At 45.1% G+C, this 27854-nt stretch overlaps 1 protein-coding gene across 4 annotated transcripts in view; it reads right to left on the bottom strand.

The window, feature by feature from the left end:
* CABLES1 (Cdk5 and Abl enzyme substrate 1) overlaps positions 1-27854 on the bottom strand; it is a 118724-nt gene that overhangs the window by 24041 nt on the left and 66829 nt on the right. For 2 of the 4 annotated variants that reach the window (XM_036905770.2, XM_036905768.2), the window contains exon 4: positions 23551-23628. The exons of the other annotated variants lie outside the window; for them this stretch is intronic. In XM_036905770.2, coding sequence (XP_036761665.2) covers positions 23551-23628 — 78 coding nt within the window. The remainder of the gene's footprint in view (positions 1-23550; positions 23629-27854) is intronic. 4 annotated transcript variants of the gene reach the window in all.

Below are 27854 nucleotides of genomic sequence, written 5' to 3'. Positions count from 1 at the left end.
GCCACCCTCTCGAGAAGCCCCCACAGGTCTGCTTAATGCAGGCACCACTTCCTGATGGCTCTTCACATGTCTCATTTTACTTTCTAAATAATTAAGACCAAGCTGAGCAAGAAAATAAGCTAGGAGAGTAGTGGGTCACCCCTCAACTTGGGCTTGATCACATTGGAAGATCACATATTGCTTTTAATGGACTAGCACTGCCCAACAGAACTTCCGAAGTGACAGAAACATTCTCTACCTCAGCTGTCCCAAGTGGCAGCCACTAGCTGCACATGGCTGGTGACAGCTTGAAGTGGTGAGGGGACTGAGGAACTGAACTTTTGATTTAAATTAAAAAACCCATGATAGATGCTGAAAAGGTGTTCGACAAAATTCAACATCCATTCATGATAAAAACTCTCAACAAAATGGGAATAGAGGGCAAGTAACTCAACATAATAAGGGCCATCTATGACAAACCCACAGCCAACTTTAAACTTAATGGCGAGAAGCTGAAAGCTTTTCCTTTAAGATTGGGAACAAGACAAGGATGCCCACTCTCTCCACTTTTATTCAACATAGTTCTGGAGGTCATAGCCATGGCAATCAGACAACACAAAGAAATAAAAGGCATCCAGATTGGCAAGGAAGAAGTCAAATTGTCCCTGTTTGCAGATGAAATGATATTGTACATAAGAAACCCTAAAGAATCCACTCCAAAACTACTAGATCTAATATCTGAATTCAGCAAAGTTATTGGATACAAAATTAATACACAGAAATCTGTTGCATTCCTATACACTAACAGTGAACTAGCAGAAAGAGAAATCAGGAAAACAATTCCATTCACAATTGCATCAAAAAGAATAAAATACCTAGGAATAAACCTAACCAAGGAAGTGAAAGACCTATACTCTGAAAAATACAAGACACTCATGAGAGAAATTAAAGAAGATACCAATAAATGGAAACACATGCCGTGCTCATGGATAGGAAGAATTCATACTGTCAAAATGGCCATCCTGTCTAAAGCAATCTACAGATTCAATGCAATCTCTATCAAAATACCAACAGCATTCTTCAACGAACTAGAGCAAATAGTTCTAAAATTCATATGAAACCACAGAAGACCCTGAATAGCCAAAGCAATCCTGAAAAGGAAGAATAAAGTTGGGGGGAATTATACTCCCCAACTTCAAACTCTACTACAAAACCACAGTAATTAAGACAATTTGGTACTGGCACAAGAACAGAGCCACAGACCAATGGAACAGACTAGAGAACCCAGATATAAACCCAAGCATATATGCTCAATTAATATACAATAAAGGAGCCATGGGAACATATGCACCCCTATGTTTATCGCAGCACTATTTACAATAGCCAAGAAATGGAAACAACCGAAGTGTCCATCAGTAGATGAATGGATAAAGAAGATGTGGTACATATGCACAGTGGAATATTATTCAGCTATAAGAAAACAAATCCTACCATTTGCAACAACATGGATGGAGCTAGAGGGTCTTATGCTCAGTGAAATAAGCCAGGCGGAGAAAGACCAATACAATAGGGAAATGACAGCCTCTTCAACAGCTGGTGTTGGCAAAACTGGAGAGCGACATGTAAGAGAATGAAACTGGATTATTGTCTAACCCCGTACACAAAAGTAAACTCAAAATGGATCAGAGACTTGAATGTAAGTCATGAAACCAGAAAACTCTTAGAAAAAAACATAGGCAAAAATCTCTTGGATGTAGAATGAGCAACTTCTTCATGAACATATCTCCCTGGGCAAGGGAAACAAAAGCAAAAATGAACAAGTGGGACAACATCAAACTAAAAAGCTTCTGTACAGTAAAGGACACTATCAGTAGAACAAAAAGACATCCTACAGTATGGGAGAATATATTCATAAATGACATATCCGATAAGGGGTTGACATCCAAATTATATAAAGAGCTCATGCACCTCAACATACAAAAAGCAAATAAGCCGTTTAAAAAATGGGCAGAGGAGCTGAACAGACACTTCTCCAAAGAAGAAATTCAGATGGCCAACAGGCACATGAAAAGATGCTCCACATCGCTAATCATCAGAGAAATGCAAATTAAAACCACAATGAGATATCACCCCATTCCAGTTAGGATGTCCAACATCCAAAAGACAAACAACAACAAATGTTGGTGAGGATGTGGAGAAAGGGGAACCCTCCTACACTGCTGGTGGGAATGTAAACTAGTTCAACCATTGTGGAAAGCAGTATGGAGGCTCCTCAAAAAACCCAATAGAAATACCATTTGACCCAGGAATTCCACTCCTAGGAATTTACCCTAAGAATGCAGGATCCCAGTTTGAAAAAGAAATATGCACCCCTATGTTTATCACAGCACTATTTACAATAGCCAAGAAATGGAAACAACCTACGTGTCCATCAGTAGATGAATGGATAAAGAAGATGTGGTATATATATATATACAGTGGAATATTATTCAGCCATAAGAAGAAAACAAATTCTACCATTTGCAACAACATGGATGGAGCTAGAGGGTCTTATGCTCAGTGAAATAAGCCAGGCGGAGAAAGACAAATACCAAATGATTTCACTCATCTGTGGAGTATAAGAACAAAGAAAAAACTAAGGAACAAAACAGCAGCAGACTCAAAGAACCCAAGAATGGACTAACAGTTACCAAAGGGAAAGGGACTGGGGAAGATGGGTGGGGAGGGAGGGATAAGGGGGAAAAAGGGGCATTAAGATTAGCACACAATGTGGGGTGGGGGAACATGGGGAAGGCTGTACAACACAGAGAAGACAAGTAGTGACTCTACAGCATCTTACTATGCTGATGGACAGTGACTGTAATGGGGTATGTGATGGGGACTTGATAACTAATAACCATAATGTTGCTCATGTAATTGTACATTAATGATACCAAAAAAAAAAAAAAAAACTACCCTAAAAGGTAAAGGCTTTTTAAAAAATGTCTTTTCTATACGGCAGTATATACATTTATTCATTCTCCTTTTTATTCTGTATTTGTCTGAATTTCAGTGTATTCTCTATTGTACATTCATTTATTCTACAATAAAAATTGGGGCTATGTAAAAGAAACAAACAAAATTTAAATAGCCATGGTGGCTAGCAGCTACGGGATTGAACTAAGTACTACCCTTCTTGCAAGTGGCTTGGCCATTTTCTGCCTATTGCCACAGGGATGGTTCCACCCCAGGCCCAGTTAGGATCCCAGAGGGTGCAGGAGAGGCAGGACACTGTAGATGGAGCCAGCACAGCGGGATCACCGTCACTGGGGACAGAAATGATGACTGTGGGGTCCACGGACAAGGAGGAGCCCTGCCCTGCACCTGAAGCACAGACCTCCTCGCTGTGATAAAAACTTCGCATCCTCATGCCGTTCAGAGCAGCACACCCTTCAGCCCTGAAGGGCCTCAGGGACAGGACGATGGAGGATTTGGCAGTGCCAGAGCACGATGGAGAACAAGGATGGGCAAAGCTCCCTGAACCCACGGCATTCATCAGATTCCAGGTCCTTCCCACATCCTGGGGGAGAAAGGGGGGATGTGCAGGGATAATTAAGTTTGAATTTCCCTCCAGCCTTGTAGAAGCGAGGTCTAGTAGTTCACATTATGCAGATTTTTAAAAACAGAAATGAGATATTTCTTGCAACACAGAAGCTGGTGCAGCACTCACATGGCCCCCATTTCACCTCAAAACCTTCATTGACGTGTTAATAAACATCACAACTGCTCTAGAAACTGTTTCCCCGTGGCAGCTGAGGGTGCACTTTTCCATTTTTCCTGCCTAAGATTCCAAGAGCTGGTGTCGCTCACTCCGGGGGTGCCACTGTGGTGGGGCTGGATGACAGCATACACGTGCACACCTGCACGCACAGCAGCACAGTCACACATGCACAAGACCCAGCACAGACCCCATCGAAGCCCGTTCAGTAATGTCATTTTCTTTGACTAGCTTCTGAATTTGTATATATTAAGACTCAGAATCTGTCTATATATTTGTATATATTAAGACTCAGTCTCTTTCCTAGAGAGGCTGACAAGCTTCTCTAGGTTTCTTAGCTAAGTGTTTCATAAGAGTTGCTGAAGCCCTGTATCAACATGAGCCATATGAAATTGCTGTTATTCGCCCATTTAGGCTGACATAAACAGTAATGCCACATCATGCCACCCAAGTTAAAGAGAAGGTAAATGTGCAAGCGCAAAGCAAGTAGGAGACCCATGGCCCTTGATGCTCCTGGAGGGTCAAAGTCGCCTGCAGAAAGGAACTCTGAATGATGTTGCTGGCTCACCCAAAAATAATCCTTAAAAGAATTAAGCAGAAGTCCCAGCAGAGTGATGATCAAATTTTGACATTTTCTTCCTAAGATTATTGATCGTAATTCTAATTAAAAATGGTACATCAAAATAGAAATATCTGTTTGGCTCAAACGCAAGCATGAACCCTCCAGGACCAGGAAGTTGCTGGAGAGCGTGAACTGCAGCTGTAAGTAATTAAAAGAGCACTGAAGCTGGACTTTACAATTTCCTTGAATACATTATTTTTTCCCAGATGCATCTAGAGTTCAAGTACTATTTATGCTCTACGTCCTTCTAAAAATGAAATGGAGGCAAGTTCAAATACCACATGTGGGTAATGTCCAAAACTGTGTGAAGGTTTACACACTGTAGCTTGCACTGAGAGCAGAACACGTTGGTCAGTCACAGGAGAGGATCTCATGTGGGCAGAGGCACTAACAGGACCACTAACAGGGAACCGTGGACAACACACGGGGCTGAGCCCTTCTCTTCCACAGGCCTGGGTGATGCTGCAAGGCAGTCTTAATTAGCTGCAAGAGCTCACTTCTCATTCTGTCCAAGTTTCTTAACTTTTGCAGAGGCTGTAGGCAACATACATACTGAGAACCCAGCACAAAGGTTTTTTTCACCAAATCTGGCTGATGGGGGTGGGGGGTGGGGGGTGAGATAGTTTAAGGGGAACCAGAGAGGAGTTCACAGAAGCCTTGGGGGAAGGGACTAAAAAAAGGAGAGATGCAAATGCATTTGGGGAGATGGTCAAGGAGCAGTTACATCCTTAAGCAAGGCACAGAAATACAGGCTGGCTCTCTCGGGAACGTGAACCCATCCTCCATTCAGTTCACTGACTGCAGCTCTCCTTGACTGCCTGTAACTTCATGTTGGAAAGCCCCTGGCCACTCTTTAGTCTTGGCTCCCACAGCAGAAAGCTAATGTACACAGTTCTACAGTTGTGGAACCATCTGGTCAGAGCAGACAGCCAATCTAGCCATCCAGGAGCCTAAAGGGGATAACCTAGGTTGCTATTAACTGCACAATGGCCAACTTCTGATTTCATCTAGTGTAATAGGCAGAATGGTCTTGCGTTTCCTTCTCTGAGGCTCACTGAGCCATAATGCATAGAATTGATCAAAGGAGATTCCCTATTAGATTAAGTTCAAGCTAAGGCCTTCCTTAGGGACCATATGACTAAGGGACTATATTACTCTGAATAAAAAATGATATGATTTAAATACTTAACATCTGGGAAGTAGGTGGAAGAAGGGCACATGTGATCCAGTGAACTAGTTTCTACGGCTTTCTGCTTCCCGGAGGGGGGTGGCCTGACTTCTGTCCATGATCATTGCTCTCATGGTGGTCTACATGCAAGACCTCAGAATGCCAGCCAGAAACACCACCAGGCACTTGCTGTTTAAGAGACAGCAACACATTGAACACTTTGATGTTTAAATAATTAAAAAGCCAATGAAATATTAACAAGACTTTGAGATCCTTCAAAAAGAGAAAGAGATTAATTTATGGCATGGAAAGTTTGAAAGCTGGATTAGTAAAGGAAACACCACTTGTGAGCTAATTTTAATTAAAAGATTACACACCCACTGGAACTCAACAACACAAGCATTTATCAGTTTAATAAATCCCATTCGTCCCTTCTGATACGGCACACCTGCCATCTCAGATAGGGTCTGCTTCCTTCCATCAGGGCAGAACGTTACCACCCCCACCGCAGTTCAATGGCACAAGGCCCAGGGCTGGCAGGAAAAAGTGAAATCAAAGCAGCTTTTAGTCTCCAAGTCTGGCCCTCACACTCAGCACTTCATCGATAAGCCATCCCCCTAAGGGTAACTGGCAGACAATGAAGGGGCCTTAATGTGGCTGACACCAAAATCTTTGTCCAAAGGCAGCGCCTATAAACAGCCTATAAACAGGATAATGGCATGATTCATCCATGAGATCATTCCAGAATCTGTATGTGGGAATATGCTTGGTGTGAGGAAAGAAACACAATTTGTGAATGTGTAATTTTCCACAACGAAGAGATGCTTTTGGGGAAAGCGGATAGGGAGGAAGGGGGGATGGCCCAGAGCCAGGCAGGGAGCATTTAGGCTTGGAGGCCCTCTAAGAATAGAAGCTGTTCTGTGTGTCACAAAGTGAACAGCACTCAGGAAATGGACCCAAGAGGATGACTTCATCCGAAAAGCCCCAATGCCAAAAGTTAAGGACATAAACACTACGTGGCAGCAGCTATTTTAAAACAGGCCTCCAGGAGCTGCCTTGCGCTCCACTGGAAAGCCATTTTCTTCATGACATGGTCTCTGGTATATCTGCGGTAAGCTAACCCAGAGACAACCAGCCAATCAGGTCATGATTACCTGAGTGGGTCTGTACCTACACACACATATCACAAACTTTTCTTTTGCTGGAATCACCTAGCTTGGTTATTTCACATAACCCGGAATCACGAATTAACTGGGTTCACTCCTAAAATACATTGCTACAGATATACCTACAGGTACCTGTATGTTTCAGGAAATAAAGAGCATCTGGGCATCTGGGCACCCATGTCAGTCCCCTTAAGCACAGAGACAATCTTGGGACTGGCCCTCAATACAATGCCTACATGCTCACTCACCAGTGGGTTGTTTCTCAAAGCTTTTGTTTGAGTCAGCAGTCTGGGACTCAGAATGCATTTTCCCAGTGACATGGTGTTATAAATGGAGGTTTGCTCTGCAATGCTCTTTTAGCCCGTAGTATCAGCAGACTAGCTTACTGGCACAAGCAAGAGCTCTGGCCATTGGAGCAACAGGTCAGAGGTGGTGAGAGGGTGTAGAAATACGAGAAAGCTGAGTTCCTCCTGAGGTCTCCTGGTTTGGGACTGATACTCAGTAACATTGAGAAGGAGGTCAAGTTTGTATCATTCCCGCCTCTTTCTCTGAACCCCCTTTTTCTTCTCAGGACTCCAGGATCCTTACTTATAAGCTACTGTTATTTTTCACAATTTCTTCCCTCCTCTCTGCTTCTGAACCCATAAATTCCCTTGCAACTCCAAGATTTTCCGCTCCTGGTCCCATGGTGAAGGCACAGCAGCCCAGAGCCGGGGAGCAAGGAGCAGTGGTCTTAGAAGAGGTGTAGATGGGCTGTTTATCAAGTGGGGTCAGCCTACTTAGGAAAAGATGAGAAACTTGCTTGCAATTCATTGTGAGTGTGGATGAGCCAAACCGCAAATCCGCGCTAGAAAGAGAACACAGTGACTAATGTGGATAAAAGGCAAAAAGACCCAGACAGGCTTGGCAACTGTTGGTTGAGAGAAGAGGAGATGGTTTAAGGCTGGGACTCTTCCCAGAAATGGTATAATTTACAAGCTTAATCTGAGAAGATTGTTTACAGCTATGGGAAGGTTTGATGTTACAGTTAGAGTGAAAAAGATGGGCAACATCTGTTCTTAGTAACCAGCTTCCAATAGCTTGTTTTGAAAGGTGGGATTTGGCAGAGCTACTTCCCATCAGCAAGATCAAAATGCAGCCATCTCTTCATCACAGTCCATACAAGCACATGCACGGCGAGGGGAGAAAAGACTGTAAGGATATAGACCAAAATGTTAATGATGGCTTTGTTTCCGGGGTGAGCCTTGGTAACTATCTTCCTTTTATTCTTACATACATCCCAGATTTCCCTAAATAAGCAGGCTCCCCTGAGGAAAACAACTTAAAGACCAAGTAACAAATCTGAAGACGAACCAGCTGGGGTGTGTAGAAATGCACAGCTGGCCACCTCAGCAGGAACAGGATGGAGGTCTGCTCTGACAGGGCAGGGCTAGAAAGAGCAGGGGAACAGCTCTGTGAATGGGCAAAACTGGAACTGAAGCTAACAACTGAGTATCCGGTACTGCCTGGCAGGCTGCTCAGAGCTTTCACATGTAATATTTCACTTACTGCTCTCAAAACTCTCTGAGTTGACATTATAGTCAATTTTACACAGAAGCCTGGGACCAGGAAGGCTAGTTCATTTGCTGGGGCCAGGGATTCTGCCTGCCGGCCAGTTCTCTCCCACGCACCCTACTGCCCCCTGGCCTCACAGGCCCACTGGCACGGATGGCAGAGATGGATCAGGGCTGTGGTTTTCCTAATGGGGCCACCAGGGACAGAGTGGAGATACATGGGCTTCTGGTCCCCACTCCCACTTTTCTGGAATGACTGTGGTTAGCTATTTTATTGGTGTTCTGTGTAAACCTGTGTTGGAAGAATGGTTCTTCAGCTTAAAAAGCAAAAGCCTGACAACCATGGCACTAGATGGTCTTCAAGTTCCTTCTAGCTCTAAAATCTGCTTTTGGAGGTAAGGAGAGCTCCTCATCGCTGAACACAGGTGAACTGGCATTACCTGGCAAATCTTCCACGTCAGCTACCCTTTAATGAATTAGCTCAGAGACGCCCAAGAAGTGGCAATGCCCCTACCCCAGGGGGAAGCTTCTCCATCCTCAGAAATGGCTTTTGCTCATCAAGCTCAGACCACAGGCCTGCTATTTATTATGAAATAAACCCAACCTGGTAACGTCTAACGGAACTCCCAGCTCCACTGCTATGTTACCTGAAAGGAGGGTGCAGAGCCTGTAGCTAGTCTTTGATGTAAGCATGTCAGGAAACCCCGACATCCTCCCGTCATGCTCACCTAATTAGGATGGCCAAGCCGGGCCCCAGAAAGGGCCAGGTAGCGAGGACCAGACTGTGTGTGTGACAGAGAGTGTGGGCTGGTGGTGGTGAGAACACCAAGGAGGGGGCTTTAATTCACCCAGACACGGAGAAGGGCTCCAGTGACAGAATGACACCCTCCCCGAGTACTGACCCTGGGAAAAAACCCCTCTTCTAACTCTACGCAAGAGTCAATCCAAACATAACCCTTGCTCTAAGCAAAAGCAGTGTATGTGAAAGGAAAATCATGTGTTAATTGAGGGCTAAACCAGCCAGCGGAAAGCCAGGGAACTCTGAGGGGCTCAGACCAGGGGTGATGTTAGCACAAGGCCCCTGGCATTCTCGGGTCTGGTATTCAGGGTGTTAGGACTTGCGAGTGACTCTGAAGGAGCACAGCCTGTGTGACTGGTGTTGGTGAGGCTGAATGAGAACGGCCCTGACTGTGTGGGGCATCACCTGGCTAGGTCATGCCAGGTGAGGGGACCTGGTTGGAGCTGAGAACCTGCATCTGGGTGAAGCCTGATGCCCTCTTTTGTTACTGTAGGCTTAGAGACTTTCATCCTGGGTGTGAAAGAGTTCATCAAAGAGGAGCAGGACACTGAGGTCCAGGTCAGAACATCCTGTGGCACCTTCCAGGCCCTTCCCACCAACTGCTGCCCAGCACTGCCATTTCTACTGAGCCGCCCAGGGACAAGGGACCAGGCTGAGGGCTCCAAGAAAAGAGATCTTGCTTCTGCTGAAGCAGTCTGGCCACCATTTGTTGGGGCAATGACATATACTCATAAAAGTAACCATTCTGAAAAGAGTGGGGATGGTCTTCAGAAATACTGCTTTTACTCAGTCATTCAACAAACACACAAGAGTATCAACTATGTACCATGCAGTGCCAGAGATACCTGGAGGACTAAGACACAAGCCACACCCTTGAGAAGGCTAAGAACAAGCCACAAAGAACTTAAGGCATGTTTGTAAGTGCTGTGACAGGCCCAAAGGCACCACAAACATGACTGGACTCTCAGCAGGGCATTGGGTGAGGGGTTAGGACTTCAGGGAGGGGCCTCAGAAAGCTGCCTGGAGGAGAGGTCTAAGTCCGGCTCAGAAAAAGCTCAAATGGGTTGATGGGCTGGAACAGCATTTCAAACTTCACACCACGTATAAAGACTCCAAGGCAAGGAGGACCTGGCAAGTTAAGGGGCTGCAGGCATCCTGCTGAGGCTGAGAGGGGCCGTGGGGAGAGACAGGCTTGAGAGGGAAACCAGGGCCAGAGCCCATGGCCCTGTCTCTGTGTCCGCCAATCTGGAGGACCGTGAGAGACTACACAGGGCGCATGCACAGGAAGAGAGCAGCCAGGGGACAGGGCCCTATGTGTCTGAGTTGGGTCTTGTTTTCCTAAACTGAACAGTTATCACAGATGGTGAACAGGGGGCAGAGCCAGGGTCTGAAGTGGGCAGGGCGGCGGCCTCAGGCTGGTGGGGAGGTGGGGCTGGGGGTGTGTGGGGGCAAGGAGTGGGGGGCTGCAGGCCAGTAGTGCTGCTTTGATGTAGGGCTCAGCTCGGGGCCCGGATGACCTGAGTCCTGGGGCTGAGAGAGCTATGGAGTCTGATTAGAAATTGTCTTCTTGGAGCGGAGATTAAAGATGGCGGCGTGAGAGGAGAGACAGAGGCTTCCTCCTAAAACTGGATACAATTAGAAAATTTAATTGGCACAACTAATCCTGAGAGAGCAACAGGAAAGAGGACGGCGTCAGACTGCACACACCTGGAGAAAAGAGCAGACCTCAGCGAACAGGGTAACATACCAGGGCTGTGGCTCCACAGGACCCGAGCCCCTCCCCCACCCCAGCTCACTGGCGGGAGGAAAACAAATGGAGCAGGGAGGCAGTGGAAGGCTTGGGACTGCTGAATACCTAGCTCCAGAGATCTGCTCTGGGAGCACAAACCTACATTTCATGGTGCTTTCATGAGACTCGCATAACTACTGGGTTGGAAAGTTAATACAGGCAGAGTTCCTGGGGAGACTGGGATTCCGGCTGCTTGTGGAAAGCAGGGATCCATATCTGGCTGCTCTGGGACAAAAACTTATCTTATACCTGTGTAACCGGCCCACTGGCTCAGGCAGTGGAGACAGGCACAGCAGCTGGGAGGCGGGGAACAGCTCTTTCCTACCCCAAGTACCGCTCCCCTGCGATCCCTGACATTGCTTCAGGGGCTGAGCAGCTCCAGAATAGAGCTTCTGGACACTAGAGGGCGCCATATACAAACATGAAACGCCAAAGGAACCTTGTCCAGAGTAAAATTGTTACCAGAACTCCCGAGAAAGATTTAAATGATATGGACCTCGTGACTCTTCCTGAAAGGGAATTCAAAATAAAAATCATCAACATCCTAATAGAGGTACGGAAAGACATCCAAGAACTCAGGAATGAATTCAGGTCAGAGATCCAATCGTTAAAGAACACGATGGAGGGTATTAAAAGCAGGTTGGATACGGTGGAGACAATAAATGAAATAGAAACTAGAGAAGAGGAATACAAAGAAGCTGAGGCACAGAGAGAAAAAAGGATCTCTAAAAATGAAAGAATATTGAGAGAACTGTGTGACCAATTCAAGTGGAACAGTATTCGCATTATAGGGGTACCAGAAGAAGAAGAGATAGAGAAAGGGATAGAAAGTGTCTTTGAGGAGGTAGTTGCTGAAAACTTCCCCAGTCTGGGGAAGGACATAGTCTGTCAGGCCATGGAGATCCACAGATCCCCCAACACAAGGGACCCAAGGAAGACAACACCAAGACACATAGTAATTAAAATGGGGAAGATCAAGGATAAGGACAGACTGTTAAAAGCAGCCAGAGGCAGAAATAAGATCACATACAAAGGAAAGCCCATCAGACTAACATCAGACTTCTCAGCAGAAACCTTACAGGCCAGAAGGGAGTGGCATGATGTATTTAATGCCATGAAACAGAAGGGCCTGGAACCAAGATTACTTTATCTGGCAAGATTATCATTTAAATTTGAAGGAGGGATTAAACAATTTCCAGATAAGCAAAAGCTGAGAGAGTTTACCTCCCACAAACCATCTCTGCAGTCTATTTTGGAGGGACTGCTATAGATGGAAGTGTTCCTAGGGTTGGATAGTTGTCACCAGAGGTAGTAAAATCACGGTAGGGAGGGTGGAGCAGCTGATTGCGAGGCAAATGCAAAATTAAATTGACTATCCACAAAGTCAATTAAGGGATAGAGAAAAGTATAGAATTTGATACCTAATATATAAAGAATGAAGGAGGAGAAATAGAAAAGAACCTTTAGATTGTGTTTGTAACAGCATACTAAGTGAGTTAAGTTAGACTCTTAGATAGTAAGGAAAGTAAACTGGAACCTTTGGTAACCATGAATCTAAAGCCTGAAATGGCAATAAGTACATAACTATCAATAATCACCCTAAATGTAAATGGACTGAATGCACCTATCAGAAGACATAGAGTCACTGAATGGAGTGAAAAACAAGACCCATCTATATGCTGCTTACAAGAGACTCACCTCAAACCCAAAGACATGCACAGACTAAAAGTCAAGGGATGGAAAAAGATATTTCATGCAAACGATAGAGAGAAAAAAGCAGGTGTTGCAGTACTAGTATCAGACAAAATAGACTTCAAAACAAAGAAAGTAACAAGAGATGAAGAAGGACATTACATAATGAAAAAGGGCTCAGTCCAACAAGAGGATATAACCATTCTAAATATATATGCACCCAACACAGGAGCACCAGCATATATGAAACAAATACTAACAGAACTAAAGGAGGAATAGACTGCAATGCATTCATTTTAGGAGATCTCAACACACTATTCACTCCAAAGGACAGATCCACCAGACAGAAAATCAGTAAGGACACAGGCACTGAAAAACACACTAGAACAGATGGACCTAATAGACATCTATAGAACTCTACACCAAAAAGCAACAGGATACACATTCTTCTCAAATGCACATGAAACATTCTCCAGAATAGACCACATACTAGGCCACAAAAAGAGCCTCAGTAAATTTCAAAAGACTGAAATCCTACCAACCAACTTTTCAGACAACAAAGGTATAAAACTAGAAATAAATAGTACCAAGAGAGCAAAAAGGCTCACAAACATTATGGAGGCTTAACAACACGCTTCTAAATTGTCAATGGATCAATGACCAAATTAAAATGGAGATCCAGCAATATATGGAAATAAATGACAACAACAACACAAAGCCCCAACTTCTGTGGGATGCAGCGAAAGCAGTCTTAAGAGGAAAGTATATAGCAATCCAAGCATATTTAAAGAAGGAAGAACAAACCCAAATGAATAGTCTAATGTCACAATTAACAAAATTGGAAAAAGAAGAACAAATGAGGCCTAAAGTCAGCAGAAGGAGGGACATAATAAAGATCAGAGAAGAAATAGACAAAATTGAGAAGAATAAAACAATAGAAAAAATCAATGAAACCAGGAGCTGGTTCTTTGAGAAAATAAGTAAAATAGATAAGCCTCTAGCCAGACTTATTTAGAGAAAAAGAGAATCAACACACATCAACAGAATCAGAAACGAGAAAGGAAACATCACGATGGACCCAACAGAAATACAAAGAATTATTAGAGACTACTATGAAAACGTATATGCTAAGAAGCTGGAAAACCTAGAAGAAATGGACAACTTCCTAGAAAAATACAACCTTCCAAGACTGACCAAGGAAGAAACACAAAAGTTAAACAAACCAATTACCAGCAAAGAAATTGAAGCAGTAATCAAAAAACTACCCAAGAAAAAAACCCCTGGGCCAGATGGATTTACCTCGGAATTTTATTAGACATACAGAGAAGATATAATACCCATTCTCCTTAAAGTTTTCCAAAAAATAGAAGAGGAGGGAATACTCCCAAACTCATTCTATGAAGCCAACATCACCCTAATACCAAAACCGGGCAAAGACCCCACCAAAAAAGAAAATTACAGACCAATATCCCTGATGAATGTAGATGCAAAAATACTCAATAAAATATTAGCAAACCGAATTCAAAAATACATCAAAAGGATCATACACCACAACCAAGTGGGATTCATCCCAGGGATGCAAGGATGGTACAACATTCAAAAATCCATCAACATTATCCACCACGTCAACAAAAAGACAAAAACCACATGATCATCTCCATAGATGCTGAAAAAGGATTCGACAAAATTCAACATCCATTCATGATAAAAACTCTCAGCAAAATGGGTATAGAGGGCAAGTACCTCAACATAATAAAGGCCATATATGATAAACCCACAGCCAACACCATACTGAACAGTGAGAAGCTGAAAGCTTTTCCTCTGAGATTGGGAAAAAGACAGGAATGCCCACTCTCCCCACTGTTATTTAACACAGTACTGGAGGTCCTAGCCATGGCAATTAGACAAAACAAAGAAATACAAGGAATCCAGATTGGTAAAGAAGAAGTTAAACTGTCACTATTTGCAGATGACATGACATTGTACATAAAAAAACCCTAAAGACTCCACTCCAAAACTACCAGAACTGATATCGGAATACAGCAAAGTTGCAGGTTACAAAATTAACACACAGAAATCTGTGGCTTTCCTATACACTAACAATGAGCCAATAGAAAGAGAAATCAGGAAAATAATTCCATTCACAATAGCATTAAAAAGAATAAAATACCTAGGAATAAACCTAACCAAAGAAGTGAAAGACCTATACCCTGAAAACTATAAGACACTCTTAAGAGAAATTAAAGAGGACACTAACAAATGGAAACTCATCCCATGCTCTTGGCTAGGAAGAATTAATATCGTCAAAATGGCTACCCTGCCCAAAGCAATGTACAGATTTGATGCAATTCCTATCAAATTACCAACAACAGTCTTCAACGAACTGGAACAAATAGTTCAAAAATTCATATGGAAACACCAAAGACCCCAAATAGCCAAAGCAATCCTGAGAAAGAAGAATAAAGTGGCGGGGATCTCACTTCCCAACTTCAAGCTCTACTACAAAGCCATAGTAATCAAGACAATTTGGTACTGGCACAAGAACAGAGCCACAGACCAGTGGAACAGATTAGGGACTCCAGATATTAACCCAAACATATATGGTCAATTAATATTCAATAAAGGAGCCATGGACATACAATGGGGAAATGGCAGTCTCTTCAACAGATGGTGCTGGCAAAACTGGACAGCTATATGTAAGAGAATGAAACTGGATCACTGTCTAACCCCATACACAAAAGTAAATTCAAAATGGATGAAAGACTTGAATGTAAGTCATGAAACCATAAAACTCTTAGAAAAAAACATAGGCAAAAATCTCTTGGACATGAACACTAGCAACTTCTTCATGAATATATCTCCCTGGGCAAGAAAAACAAAAGCAGAAATGAGCAAGTGGGACTATATCAAGCTGAAAAACTTCTGTACAGCAAAGGACACCATCAATAGAACAAAAAGGTACTCTACAGTATAGGAGAATATTTTCATAAATGACAGATCCAATAAAGGCTTGACATCCAAAATATATAAGGAGCTCATGCACCTCAACAAACAAAAAGCAAATAATCCAATTAAAAAATGGGCAGAGGAGCTGAACAGACAATTCTGCAAAGAAGGAATTCAGATGGCCAACAGGCACATGAAAAGATGTACCACATCACTAGTTATCAGAGAAATGCAAATTAAAACCACAATGAGATATCACCTCACACCAGTAAGGATGGCTACCATCCAAAAGACAAACAACAACAAATGTTGGTGAGGTTCTGGAGAAAGGGGAACCCTCCTACACTGCTGGTGGGAATGTAAATTAGTTCAACCATTGTGGAAAGCAATATGGAGTTTCCTCAAAATGCTCAAAATAGACTTACCATTTGACCCAGGAATTCCACTTCTAGGAATTTGCCCTAAGGATGCAGCACTCCAGTTTGAAAAAGACAGATGCACCCCTATGTTTATCACAGCACTATTTACAATAGCCAAGAAATAGAAGCAACCTAAGTGTCCATCAGTAGATGAATGGATAAAGAAGATGCGGTACATTTACACAATGGAATATTATTCAGTCATAAGAAGAAAACAAATCCTACCATTTGCAACAACATGGATGGAGCTAGAGAGTATTATGCTCAGTGAAATAAGCCAAGCAGAGAAAGACAAATACCAAATGATTTCACTCATCTGTGGAGTATAAGAACAAAAGAAAAACTGAAGGAACAGAACAGCAGCAGAATCAAAGAACCCAAGAATGGACTAACAGTTACCAAAGGGAAAGAGACTGGGGAGAATGGGAGGGTAGAGAGGGATAAGGGCGGGGAAGAAGAAGGGAGTATAATAATTAGCATGTATAATGTAGGGGGTGGGGGAAAGGGGAGGGTTTTGCAACACAGAGAAGACAAGTAGTGATTCTACAACATCTTACTATGCTGATGGACAGTGACTGTAATGGGGTGTTTGGGGGAGGGACTTGGGGTAGGGGAGAGCCTAGTAAACATAATGTTTTTCATGTAATTGTAGATTAATGATAACAAAATTTAAAAAAAAAAGAAAAGAAATTGTCTTCTCACAAAAGTGGGGAAAAAAATGAAAAAAAAAGTGAAATAAAAACACTTCCAGATAAAAGAACACTAGGAGCAGTGATCTGGTTCTACAAGAAACCGAAGAAAAGGGAGTTCTTCAAGATGAAGCAAAAAGACATCATATGGGCTCTAGGAAAGAACGAAGAACTGGAAATGGTATCTATCTGGATAAATGCAAATTATCTTTTTTGCCACTTTCCCTCTATTTTTTTTTTAATACATGACAAAGCTGTTTGAAAGCATTGGGAGGAAAAAAAAAAAGAGATTGTCTTCTTTCAGGGAAGCATGTTTGTGGGTAAGGGGCTGGAGTTCTTTGGTGGCCTCCCCAGGTTTGATTTTGGGACAGGCAGATCCTTCAGTGCGCCACTGGGACAGAGACCACAGACCGGCTCACAATACCCAGGAAGCCTAAAACCTCCACTGCGCAGACTCCCCCAGCTGCTGCTGAGCAGAAGCCCTCCTGTGAAAGCTGGAGGCCAGGTAACACCTGGGCGGAGATGAGAACTTCCGGCAGGGGTGGGACAGAGGCACCAACTGCAGGGTTGCCACAGAAGCCGGGCTGCACTGTACACTTGTCTGGCTGCGCTGCTCCCCACTGGGTTGTTCCTGGGGGTCCACACCAGTTTCTCTGTCTTTCCTGGACTCTGTGAATTATCTAAAATCCATTGCCCCCCACCTTCACCCTCAGTGAGGATCCTGAGGTCTAAGTGTACCTCACCCTGCACTCCACCCCTCTGTGCCTGTCAGAGCCACTGTGGATTCAGGCAGTACTCTGAATTCCTCAATTCAAGTGCAGGAACAAAGGAGTTAGTAGAAGCATCTCATTTTATCTCACAGATGATTTCCTGGAGTGTTGTATGTAAGCAAAATCTGTAAATCAAATGATATTTTAAGAAATAAGAAAGGTTATTAGGAAGGAAAGTGAGCTCTTTGTTTTAAAAAGCCATGTCACACACAGATCCTTTGGTGAAGTGAGGACATGCTTGGCACTGTGAAGACTAACCTCTGATATAACTGGCACACTTGTTCAGAGAGAGGCATTTTTCATGCATGGTGTAAAAACAGGAGCAAGACCCTTACCAGGCCCTCAATAACTTCCCAGGGGCGCTTGTGGGGTAACCTGGGCGTGGCTGGGAAAGTGCTGGGGAGACGAACAGCACTGCAGGGCCATGAACAAGGTACACCCACCCACAGCCAGGGTGTCCGTGTCGTGTCCACACCTGGGCAACGTGCCCACCTCCCTCTCCACATTCCTTCCTATTCTATAGTTGGCAAATACCCAGGTGGGGGAATTACAGGTTATTTCCATCCAAGATTCTATGCAAAGATGCCTGGGGGTTCGCCCTGGGAGGAGCCCAGGCTGCAGTGTAAACCAGCAACCTCCAAAGCCTTTAGGGGCCACCACCCAGAACCGTGGCCCCCGGGTCCCCAGGGGCCCCTGTGTGGCACACACAGAGCCCCACCTAACCCAGATGTACACTGCTCCGCCTGTGCTGCCGCCTGTCTGGGTCCTGAACCGGCAAGCCCAGTGCCAGAGGGGAATACCCTCGGCCCGCAGTCGGGCGTTAGTGCTCTGGGGCTGCCCCCGCGGGCTGGGCTGGCCCCACAGCAGAGAACACAGCACTGTGCAGAGCCTGCCTGCCTGCCTCCCTCACTGTCACCACACCTGCCCCTGCCCCAGCCTCGCATCTGCAACGTGAGAGTCATCAGCTTACGTTAGGAGGCTGCTGGGAAGATTAAATGAGCAGACATACATAAAGCACTCAGAGCAGTGCTGGCTGGCATGCTGCAGGCATTACATACGTTCCAGCTTATGCTATACTTGTGATTTACTACATTCACACAAATGTTTGACTACTGGATCAGCTGATCTTAAGGAAATACACTCTCTTCTCAAATATCTTTGTAAGTCAAAGCAGGGAAGAGCAGTTTGCAGACTATGGCGGTTGTAAGACAGGGCAGTCTGCTTCAATCACCTGCTGAATGACCTATGGCCAGCGTAGCGTGAGTCTGGTAGCATACAAAATGACCCCACACATCTCACAACATTCTCAACCCTGGGTTATTAAGCTCCTAACCCACATCAGAGTACCAAGTGCCAAATAAACCTGCAAAAGTCACCACACCTGCACATTTTAAAGAATCTCAAACTGGACGGAGAATGATTATTCGGCTAGGTGTTCCCAAGGCAGCTGATTGTTGGTGGATGGGGAGTGTGAACAGGATGTCTTTGATAAATTCTTGTTCAACCAGACATACAGCTTCCACATTAGCAAAGTTGACAAGAAGAACACAAAAGGCCAGCTACTTGAGCTCACAGGACCTTTGGAGTCTAGGCAAACCACCCCTGGGATAAACCAAGACCCGGGGAAAGTTGAGTGATGGGCCCACAATAGAAATGTCCCAGGGCCAGGACCGGGCCTCCCTGCATAGCTCACTTCTGTCCATCTCCACCCCTTGCTACGGGCCTGGGTGCTACAGCTGGTCAGCAATGGGACTCCAGCTCAGATGGGGCTTAACCGAATTTTCTCAACATGCCAGGCCTTGGTGCCATGCCACCCAAGTCCACAAGGAGCCAGACCATCTCCTCATATCCTTGGAAGAGAATGTCTTTCTTGGAACATCTTTCTCCGCTTCTCTAAGGCCTCATGATTCTGTGTCCAGCTGCAAAGCCACCTTCTCTGGGGAGCATTGCTCAATCTCTCTTGAATTCACTGAGCTCTTCTGTGCTCCAGCTGCACACTGCTTAGGACTCAACTGTCTGCTCTTTTGTCTGATGGTTAGTTTACTAGATGGTTCCTGCCTTGTACCATTTAGAGGGTAATGGGGAGACATTTTCTTGTTCATCACTGTATCCTTACTGCCTAGGACAGTGGCTGGTACAGAGTAGGCTCAATAGATTGTGTGCAGTGAATGGCTGAATTCTGCTATGCAGGGGTAGCTCCTGAATGGCCACATAGGAGGCAGGCAGGCATGGGAATGTACCTACAGGGTGGGTGGGGATAGAGAGACTTCGCATAGCAAACCCTTGGTTTTTTACTGGAGATTGGAGGTTTATTGTAAATGTGGGCATTGATAAAGATTTGGGGGCAGTTAAAGCATTCTCCAGCACCTCTTTGGGGCTTCCCCAGTTGTCTTGGACTGGCTGTTCACATTCTGGCTTACTTGTTCAATGACAAGCTCCTGAAGAATAGGCTTCCCTCATCCCTGTACCCTCCCGGCCTCCATCAGGAACTCACACTCGCTAAGTGCAGAAGAAATGACCAGATGCACGACTGAATGGTAAAAACCTCTCCCAAGACTGGCCCTTCTGCTTTGGTCAACCAATGTCAGGTGCCAAAGTCAAGTGTTCAGTTCAGTTTAAAACCAAGAGCAAAGCTTTGGGGTGGGAGCTGGATGTGGGAAGTTCCAGGGCAGCAGAAGCCAGAAAACCATCCCAGAAAGAGATAAGGCCATTCTGATAGATGCTTTCCATGTAAAGGAGGTTCAAGTACACAGTGGATGAACTTTTGAGTTTCCTGTTTTTTTCAAAACTTCCTTGTGATGAAGTTGGAACCGTACATTCCTCCCTTCAGTGGGGGAGTTTGTGCTGGTCTGGAATAATTAGGCACATATGGCCTGGTTCACATGCATCAAGTATAAAGCAAACACGGGAGCTAGAAACCCAAGTCAGCAGCCAGAGGTGGCTGGAGTCCTGGGTTCCAGGGCCGCTGGCTCTGCTGTGGGTTTGGATGACCTCACCCCGTGAGGATCCCCACAGGGGGGGTCTAAGTTATGAGGCAGGGGAAGCCACACACCATGTCATCTCTCAGGTCCTTTCCACCCCCGAAAACCTATGATTAATGTCCTGATCACAGAGGACTTTAGCAGAAAAGTAAAGGAATTTCCCACAGTGGAAAAGTATTAGTTAACATGCACATGAACTAAAGCACTTTAAAATATATATGTACATAGTTCACTAGTATAAATATTTTTATTATTTGAGCATAGCTGTTTCCTAGTAATTAGTAAATCATAATCATAAGTGGCAGTGACACATAAATAGGATGCCTGCTCATTAAAAAAACTAAAAAGCAGAACGTTTCTTAATCCTGCCACTAAATTATAATGTTTTGAATTGTGCTCATTGCTTCCTATGGCAGTACCTTAAGAAGAATATGCTGCAGAAACAGGCATGTTCTTTTTTCTGTTAGCTATCACAGAGGAAGTGATTATGTATTTTTTTACAGAAAATTAATCTGTCTGCACCTTGGTTTCCTCTTTAAGATTTGAAGGAGTGGCAAGTTTGAGTTTCTCCATGTCTAAGATGTAAAAGGTTGTTATGTCCTGTGATCCCACACACTCCCAGCAGCAGGGAAGGAGGCCGGGCCCTGACAGACACCTGCTTCCCAGCCCCCCTGGCTGCCAGCTAGCATTTCCCTGAGGTGCTAAAAATGTAAAGCACTGCATATTTCTACAAGTTGTCAGAGACAGTCTGGGTGACCTCTCCCTGGGTAACTTAAAATAAAACATATTCCTATAGGCTCTGCATAAATTGCAGTGATCCTCAGATTAATAATACAGGTGGTAACCTTCCATCCCTGTTCTACAGTGGGACAGGCAGAGGCTCACAGAAGGTAAGTGATTTGCCCAGAGGAAACACTCATCACCCAAGTTCTCCACAGCGACCTCCATATTTCATCTGTGGTATGAAAGCTGGGGTCCTTGCACTGGGCCCGGCCTGCCGCCGTGTGCTGGGTGCTCTGCTGGACCCGGCACCCAGCCACCCTGTGAGCCTCAGGTAACCTCTGGGAGGCAGTGATAAAAGCTCTTTTCACAGACAGGTTTCTGTGAATATGGACCTTGTCTTGCCTGTTGGCTAGGGTGAGTCAGGGGAAGCCCCAGGGCTGAACCCTCGAGTTCAAATTCCTGTTCTGGCCCAAAGTTGATGTCTGAGACCTCAACTCTTGAGTTTCAGTGGTCGTACCTATAAATGGGGATGACCACTTGGGTACCAGAGTGAGGGGACCCTAGAACTTGAAAACAAGACCACCTTCGAGGACATCACCAACATGAACAGCTCAGAGATGAAAGCACAGAGAGACCAGACTGTGTTAATGAAAGAGAATGAGTCCTTGGCCAGGAAGACTTGGCGGCACCTGAGCATCTCCAGCCTTTGTTAAAAGTGGCAATTAATCATATGTGAAATTTTAATGTGTCTCCTCTCTTGGGTGTTAGCTCCAGTAGGGCAGGAAACAGGTCTATCCTTCACTCCCTTTATCCCAGCACCTCATAACATAGTAAGCACTCAATAAATGATTGAATGGAATACAGCTAAGGAAAGAATCAAGTGGTCAGCAAGGGGAGTCCAGGGAAACAAGGCCCATGGCACAGTGCCCAGTCAAGCCCTGGCCATGAGAGGCCACGCGTGCAGACATCCTCCCATTGATGACTCAGATCCTCCCAGATGTGTGCAGACAGGCTGGTCACCCTCAAAGATTCTAGGCCATGGGGTTGTTACTTGTATTAGTGAACTGGCCTTCTGGGTCACACATGGGCCTGTGAGCTGGTACCAGCTCGTGCCCCCTGGAAATGAGCCTGCTGTTGCGTGCAGCCAAACCTGGAACCACAGCAGGCTGATAAGGGGAAGGAAGCCTCCCCCTGAGGTCAGTCGCTCCAGGGCGGCTCTGCTGGCCACCCCCTGGTGCTCCTTGGGTCTCTTGAGCTGCAGGATTTATTGTTATTTTTTCTAGAACACCTCCTTTGCAAGGTTGTCATAAGGATGTAGGTAATGCAAAGACCCTGCATCCAAATGAAGTGCTCAGCAAAGACCAAGATCATCACGGTTCTTCAAGGCACCCATCTAGGCACCCTTGCTTTGATATTTGCACCCATCTAGTAAGTGCCTGACTCCGAATCCCACAAACAATGATGTGCCACTTCTGTCGCATGGAGTTTAAGTGTAGAGTAGAGGTAAGGACCATGGTGAGTTGAACAGGCTGGAAGTCTGCTGGGTCTACAGGGGAGAAAGGGAAGGTCCTGGTAGCGGGAATGACCCGGAGATGATGAATAAATGGCGACTCAGCAGCAGGGGCCATACTGCCCTCCCGCAGGGCTGAGGTCATGTGTGGGTAGTGTGTGGTTGTCATAATGACCAGAGGGCAATTCTAGCATTTCATTTGTAAGGCCAAAGCCAACCTCCCACATACTACTGGCATCCTACGCAGTGAACAGTCCTACCCTAAACACCAGCAGCTCCTGATGACAAACACGGGATACAGAGCACAGGTGAGGACGGAGGGAGCTGAGAACTCGGGAGGCACAAGCCCCGAGTTAGGGACGGAGAGGGAGGAGGGAGGCTTTGAAAGAATACAACCTTACTTACCTCCTTTTTTTTCAGATCAAAGGAGGGGTGGTTGACCTAGAGAGGTGGGTGCTCCCTGGGCCTACAGTGAACCCCAGAGTGGCTGGCACCACCTTGCTTTGACATTTGCTCCAGCTGCTGGTCAGTTTCCAGCCCCAAACCCAAGATGCAAAAGGAGGCAGGAAGGCCACATGGTTTGTCTGACTCCTTTCCTGACCTACCTTTCTCCAAAAGTTGGCAGGGCCCTGAGGAATGGGGTGGACCCTGTATTGCTCTTGCTTTACAGTATTAAAAGAGGTGGTAAAATGCATTTGAAACATTTAGAAACAGCAGGCAATGTGATGAGGACACACACACAGACACACAGACACACAGACACACACACACACATACATACATACATACACACGCACAGACAAAATAACAGAAGCTTTCTGGTTGACAAGGGAATGGACCTTTTCTTTCAGATGTACAAATACTGAATTTGCAGTGTCAAAGCAAGGCAAGTTGTTTGAAATGGAAAATGGAAAGGAGAGCCACATTATGCACACAGTGTCCAAACATTCCCCCCAGAGGACTACAAGCAAGCATGCATATACATACCCAGCCTGGGCGCTGTCGCGATATGGCAGCACGGAAAATATACTACAGAAGGATCTTCTGCCACTGATAAGGACTATTCTAAAAAATGAAAAGAAAAAGAACAAACAACAAACAAACTAAATGCAAAGACTCTTAAATTAAAAAAACAACAGCAACTAGCAATTAGGCTTTCATGGAAATCAAAGCAGTTCTGCACACTTCCACCAACTCCTCTGACACATGGTATTCTGTGCATCTTGCAAAATGCAGCCTCAATGCAGCAGAACTACGCTGCCTCTCCTTGTGCAAATGGTGACATGTGAGACCCTGGTGAGCCTTTCTTTTCTCCGGTGAGACTTGCTGGCTGTGGGCTGCACATGCCAAGATGGAGCAGACAGACCTTTGAGTCTGGGGCACCCAGAGCTTAGCCAACCATCATGCGCATTTAAACCATCAATTTCTATTCTGCAGTAAAAATTGCAAGAGCAGTATAGTGCCAAAAACCACGATCGGGAAAGACACTCAGATGCCACTGTCATCATTAGGGTTCTTTTTTTTTTTTATATGCTGGCAGCATGTTCAGTTCTGAGAATAAATTAAGGGAACAATTACATAATCAGTCTTAGCCTCCATTCCTGCTATAAAGATACTACTAGAAACAGTTTTACATGATGCTCTTACGTAATCAAGGCCATTTTAAAAAAGCCTCCCTAAAGTACTTATCTGGCTTCTGAGAATAACTTTTGCCAAAGAGAATTGCTGATTAAAAAAAAGAGAAAAACAAACAGGAGACTAAATAAAGCAACATTCTTTAGCACAACAGCAATACACATCAGATATGAAAACTACTGACTTTTGTAATATTTTCCTTCAATAATTGTAACAATAAAACCAGAAAAAACCCACTGCTACTGGCATCAGAGCTTGGGGATTTTGACCTTGCTTTAAAACTATGATATTAAACTGCCTACATGCTCAGGATGAAATCAGATTCCCTGGCATGGCAAACCTGGCCCTCCTCTTTCTGGCTCTTTCTGCCTCTCCCATCCATTATGCATGGTATCTCCCCCTGCACTTTATCAACTGTCCATGCTAAATGATTTGTGGTAACCTTACCTTAAAAAAACTCTGCTGTTTCATCCCCATCCTTTGCATGCTGTTTCTTCTGCCTTTTATGCCCTTCTTGGTATGCTTGGTGAACTCCTGTTCATCCTTCAAAACCTAGCTCAGCAGTCACCTCCCCGGGAAGCATGTCCTCCCCCTTCACTGAGTCACTCATTCCCTCATTGATGCTGCCCCCCAGCTCCTTATTTCCACCTCCAGGGGTGCACAGATCACAGAGGACTACTAATTGTGGGCCTCCCTCCCCTTCTAGAGGGTGAGTCCAGGAGTTCAGCACATGGCTGCCCCTCCACAAACGCAGCCAGCCACTGGGAGGGCCAGATGATGGCTGTCTGATCTTGCTACAGGATTCACATGTGATCAACAGCACCAAAGCAACATCCTAACTTGAAATTCCCAGCCTCAGCTTCGTTGCCTATGCATGACCTCAGACAGCTGACTAATTCTTCAAGGTACCCGCCTAGGGATTCAGAGCCTCAGTTTCCTCACCTATAACAACATACAATTGCTGTCTTACTGGAATGTCATAAAGAGTCAATGACTCCATCACCGGGGAGCCCTCAGAACAGGGCCTGGCTGATAACATACACTCAGTAGACATTAACTATTTTTACTGGGGACCACATCTCAGGCTGAGGTAGGTTTTACCAGCATAGCACTTCAGACCTCTGTGCTGTACAGTCTTGCTGAGACATAAAAGGCCATGCGCTAAGGACTCAGCTCAAAGACAACATATACGGCCCGTCAACAAAGATGTAACGTAAAAACAAAGATGTAACATCCTCCTTTCTAAAGGGAGATGTTTCTTATCACATATCATAGACCTAAGCCCTGGTCACTGCTGCAGACAGAAGTAGCATATTCAGACTGTCCACCAAGGCCTGAAGGGCCAAGAATTAAATAAACCACAAGTAAAGCCGCTGCTAAACACCAGCCAGGTTCCACAGGATCTCAGTCATGGAGACCAGCAAGAGCTTCTGACATTGCAGTGCCCGTGTACATTTGTTTACTTAGGCAGATATAATAATAATAGCTATTGCTTATTTTGTGTCAGTTCAGTGCCAGAGTCTAAATGGTTGGACTGCTGAGCAAGTAAGTGACATGCCAGAGGTGAGGCACAGGCAGGTGTGACTGACCAGGGATTCAGAGCCCAGCTCTCCACCACTTCACACGTTGATGCTTTGCTCTCTGCAAAGAATTCCTAGGAAAGCATGCAGTGGGTCTGACTGGCACCCATGTTTCATGGACACTAAGAAGTTGGCCTCTGTCCAGACTTCCTCACCTGTAGGTCACCAGGCTGAGTCAGAGTGGGGCAGAGGGTGACCAATCACAGCCGCCCTGACATCAGAGCCTCTGGAGTTGGGGGCCCATATTCCCACTTGCTCGGACCGGGCCCTTTTCCAGAAAGAAGGAAAGGTTCTCTGTATAACCCCCACCACGAGCTGCCAAGCCCCCAGGAGAAAAGCCTGGAACTGCTCATTCCTCATGTCACTCAACATCCACATCTTCTGCAACACAAGGCATGTGCTGAACAAACTCGACCGGCTGAGTGTTACTGCATATTCTTCATTATTCTGTGCTGACGTGGCCTTCCTTCCCAACCAAATTTGTTTGGACATTTTTAACAGAGCAAGAATACGAGAGAATATAAATGCAAGTGGAACTAGGAATTCTTTCCATAAGTTTCAACCGCAATGTGCCTATAGGCTGCACTGTTCTGTTAAATAAGCACTCACTGTGCAGTCTTCATCGTTTAGGTCTAGGAGAGGCTGACGGCGTGGGTCTCATTCAGAAAATCATGTTATTCTAATGCATAGGTCAAATTTAGCAACTAGGAATATGAAATGTTACCAACAATTCCAGTAGAGCTGGTACTTTTCTGGGTGGCCATTCTGAAGCCTCTCGAGTGGGGAGGTGGTAAGGAAGGAACACTCCATCTGTGGGTACTTTCCTTCCACCCTTGGGCCCAACCTTCCTGCAGGCTCCCAGTTCACACAGAGGCCAGAGGAGGGATCCAGACAGAGACCCACACAGTAGCCCAGCAACAACTTTGTGGCTGTTCAGGCCTGGGGAGCTGGAAATAGCCAATGGGCTCTCAAGAACACATCCTACATGTTTCCTGAAATAGCTCTGGAATCCAGGAGGGACTTCAGGCCTTACCCAGAGCAGGTAAGTATCAACAGGCGTCAAGCTCTTGTCTTCTCTGTTTCTTACACTAGCAACTTTGATCAGTGTAACTCTAAAGACAGGTCCTAGGTGACCAACTGCTGTGTCCAGAACCTGGGGGGTTCGTGTTAACTTGCAGCTTTGTTCTTTATCGGGGAATAGAGATGCACATTTGCCTCCTGCAAGCGCTTCCATACTTGTGAAAGAATTAAATCAAGTGGTGGCTGTCAAGAATGATGCAAAACGGCCAACATCATTTCCAAGGGGCTTCTAATATTGACCACCTCCATACCTCTGTAGTTATCTTCTTTTATGCCCAAATGGCATGCAAAAGGCCCACACAATTCCCCCTTCTGTGATTTATAACATTTGCCTTGGAGTCAAGGTGACCAAAAAGCTTTACACAGAGATCACAACTTCAAAAGAGGAATTAACTCCAGAGAGATGGGTCTTTAAGGAATTAAAGATCACATTTCTATGCACACATCTAACCAGAGGGGGGGAAATAGCAAAGGGAAAAGCTCCCCAGGGCTGCAGCCCACATGCCCAGAGCTGCCTCTGGATATAGTGTTTTCCAGAGCCTTCCAGGAAGCATTGAGTGCTCTGCAGCTAGAATACCAGCTAACTTTCTTCCTCTTTATGTAGGTTCATTTCCTTGCTTAGCAAAGTGTTGCTGGTATGAGAGAATTTATGGCTTCAGGACACAAATCTTCGAAAGCCATGTTTGAGATACCGGAGTGTTCCAAACAGCCTGGAGATGCATGAGCGCCACAGACCACTTTCACTGAACCTGCCCTCAACCCCTCAGCCCAGTGGTGACCGTGTCTGATCAGGCAACGTCTAACACCATCCAGAACCTTTATGTATTCCCCCTCTCACACCAAAAACTAGCTTCTTGTTCTATTTCCAGAACCCTGGGGAGTCTCCGTTGGCTGTGAGAAGGCTCAATTTCTTCCAGGTAGAATATTCCATTATGGCAGAAATATTCTCCTAAGAACATAAAAACAAGCAACCATGAAGGAACAAAACAGCAGCAG

The sequence above is a fragment of the Manis pentadactyla genome, chromosome 6 (genome assembly GCF_030020395.1).
Source record: "Manis pentadactyla isolate mManPen7 chromosome 6, mManPen7.hap1, whole genome shotgun sequence".
In the NCBI taxonomy this organism is placed as follows: domain Eukaryota; kingdom Metazoa; phylum Chordata; class Mammalia; order Pholidota; family Manidae; genus Manis; species Manis pentadactyla.
Note: the sequence above shows the minus strand (reverse complement) of the source record. Positions and strands in the feature narration are given on the sequence as shown.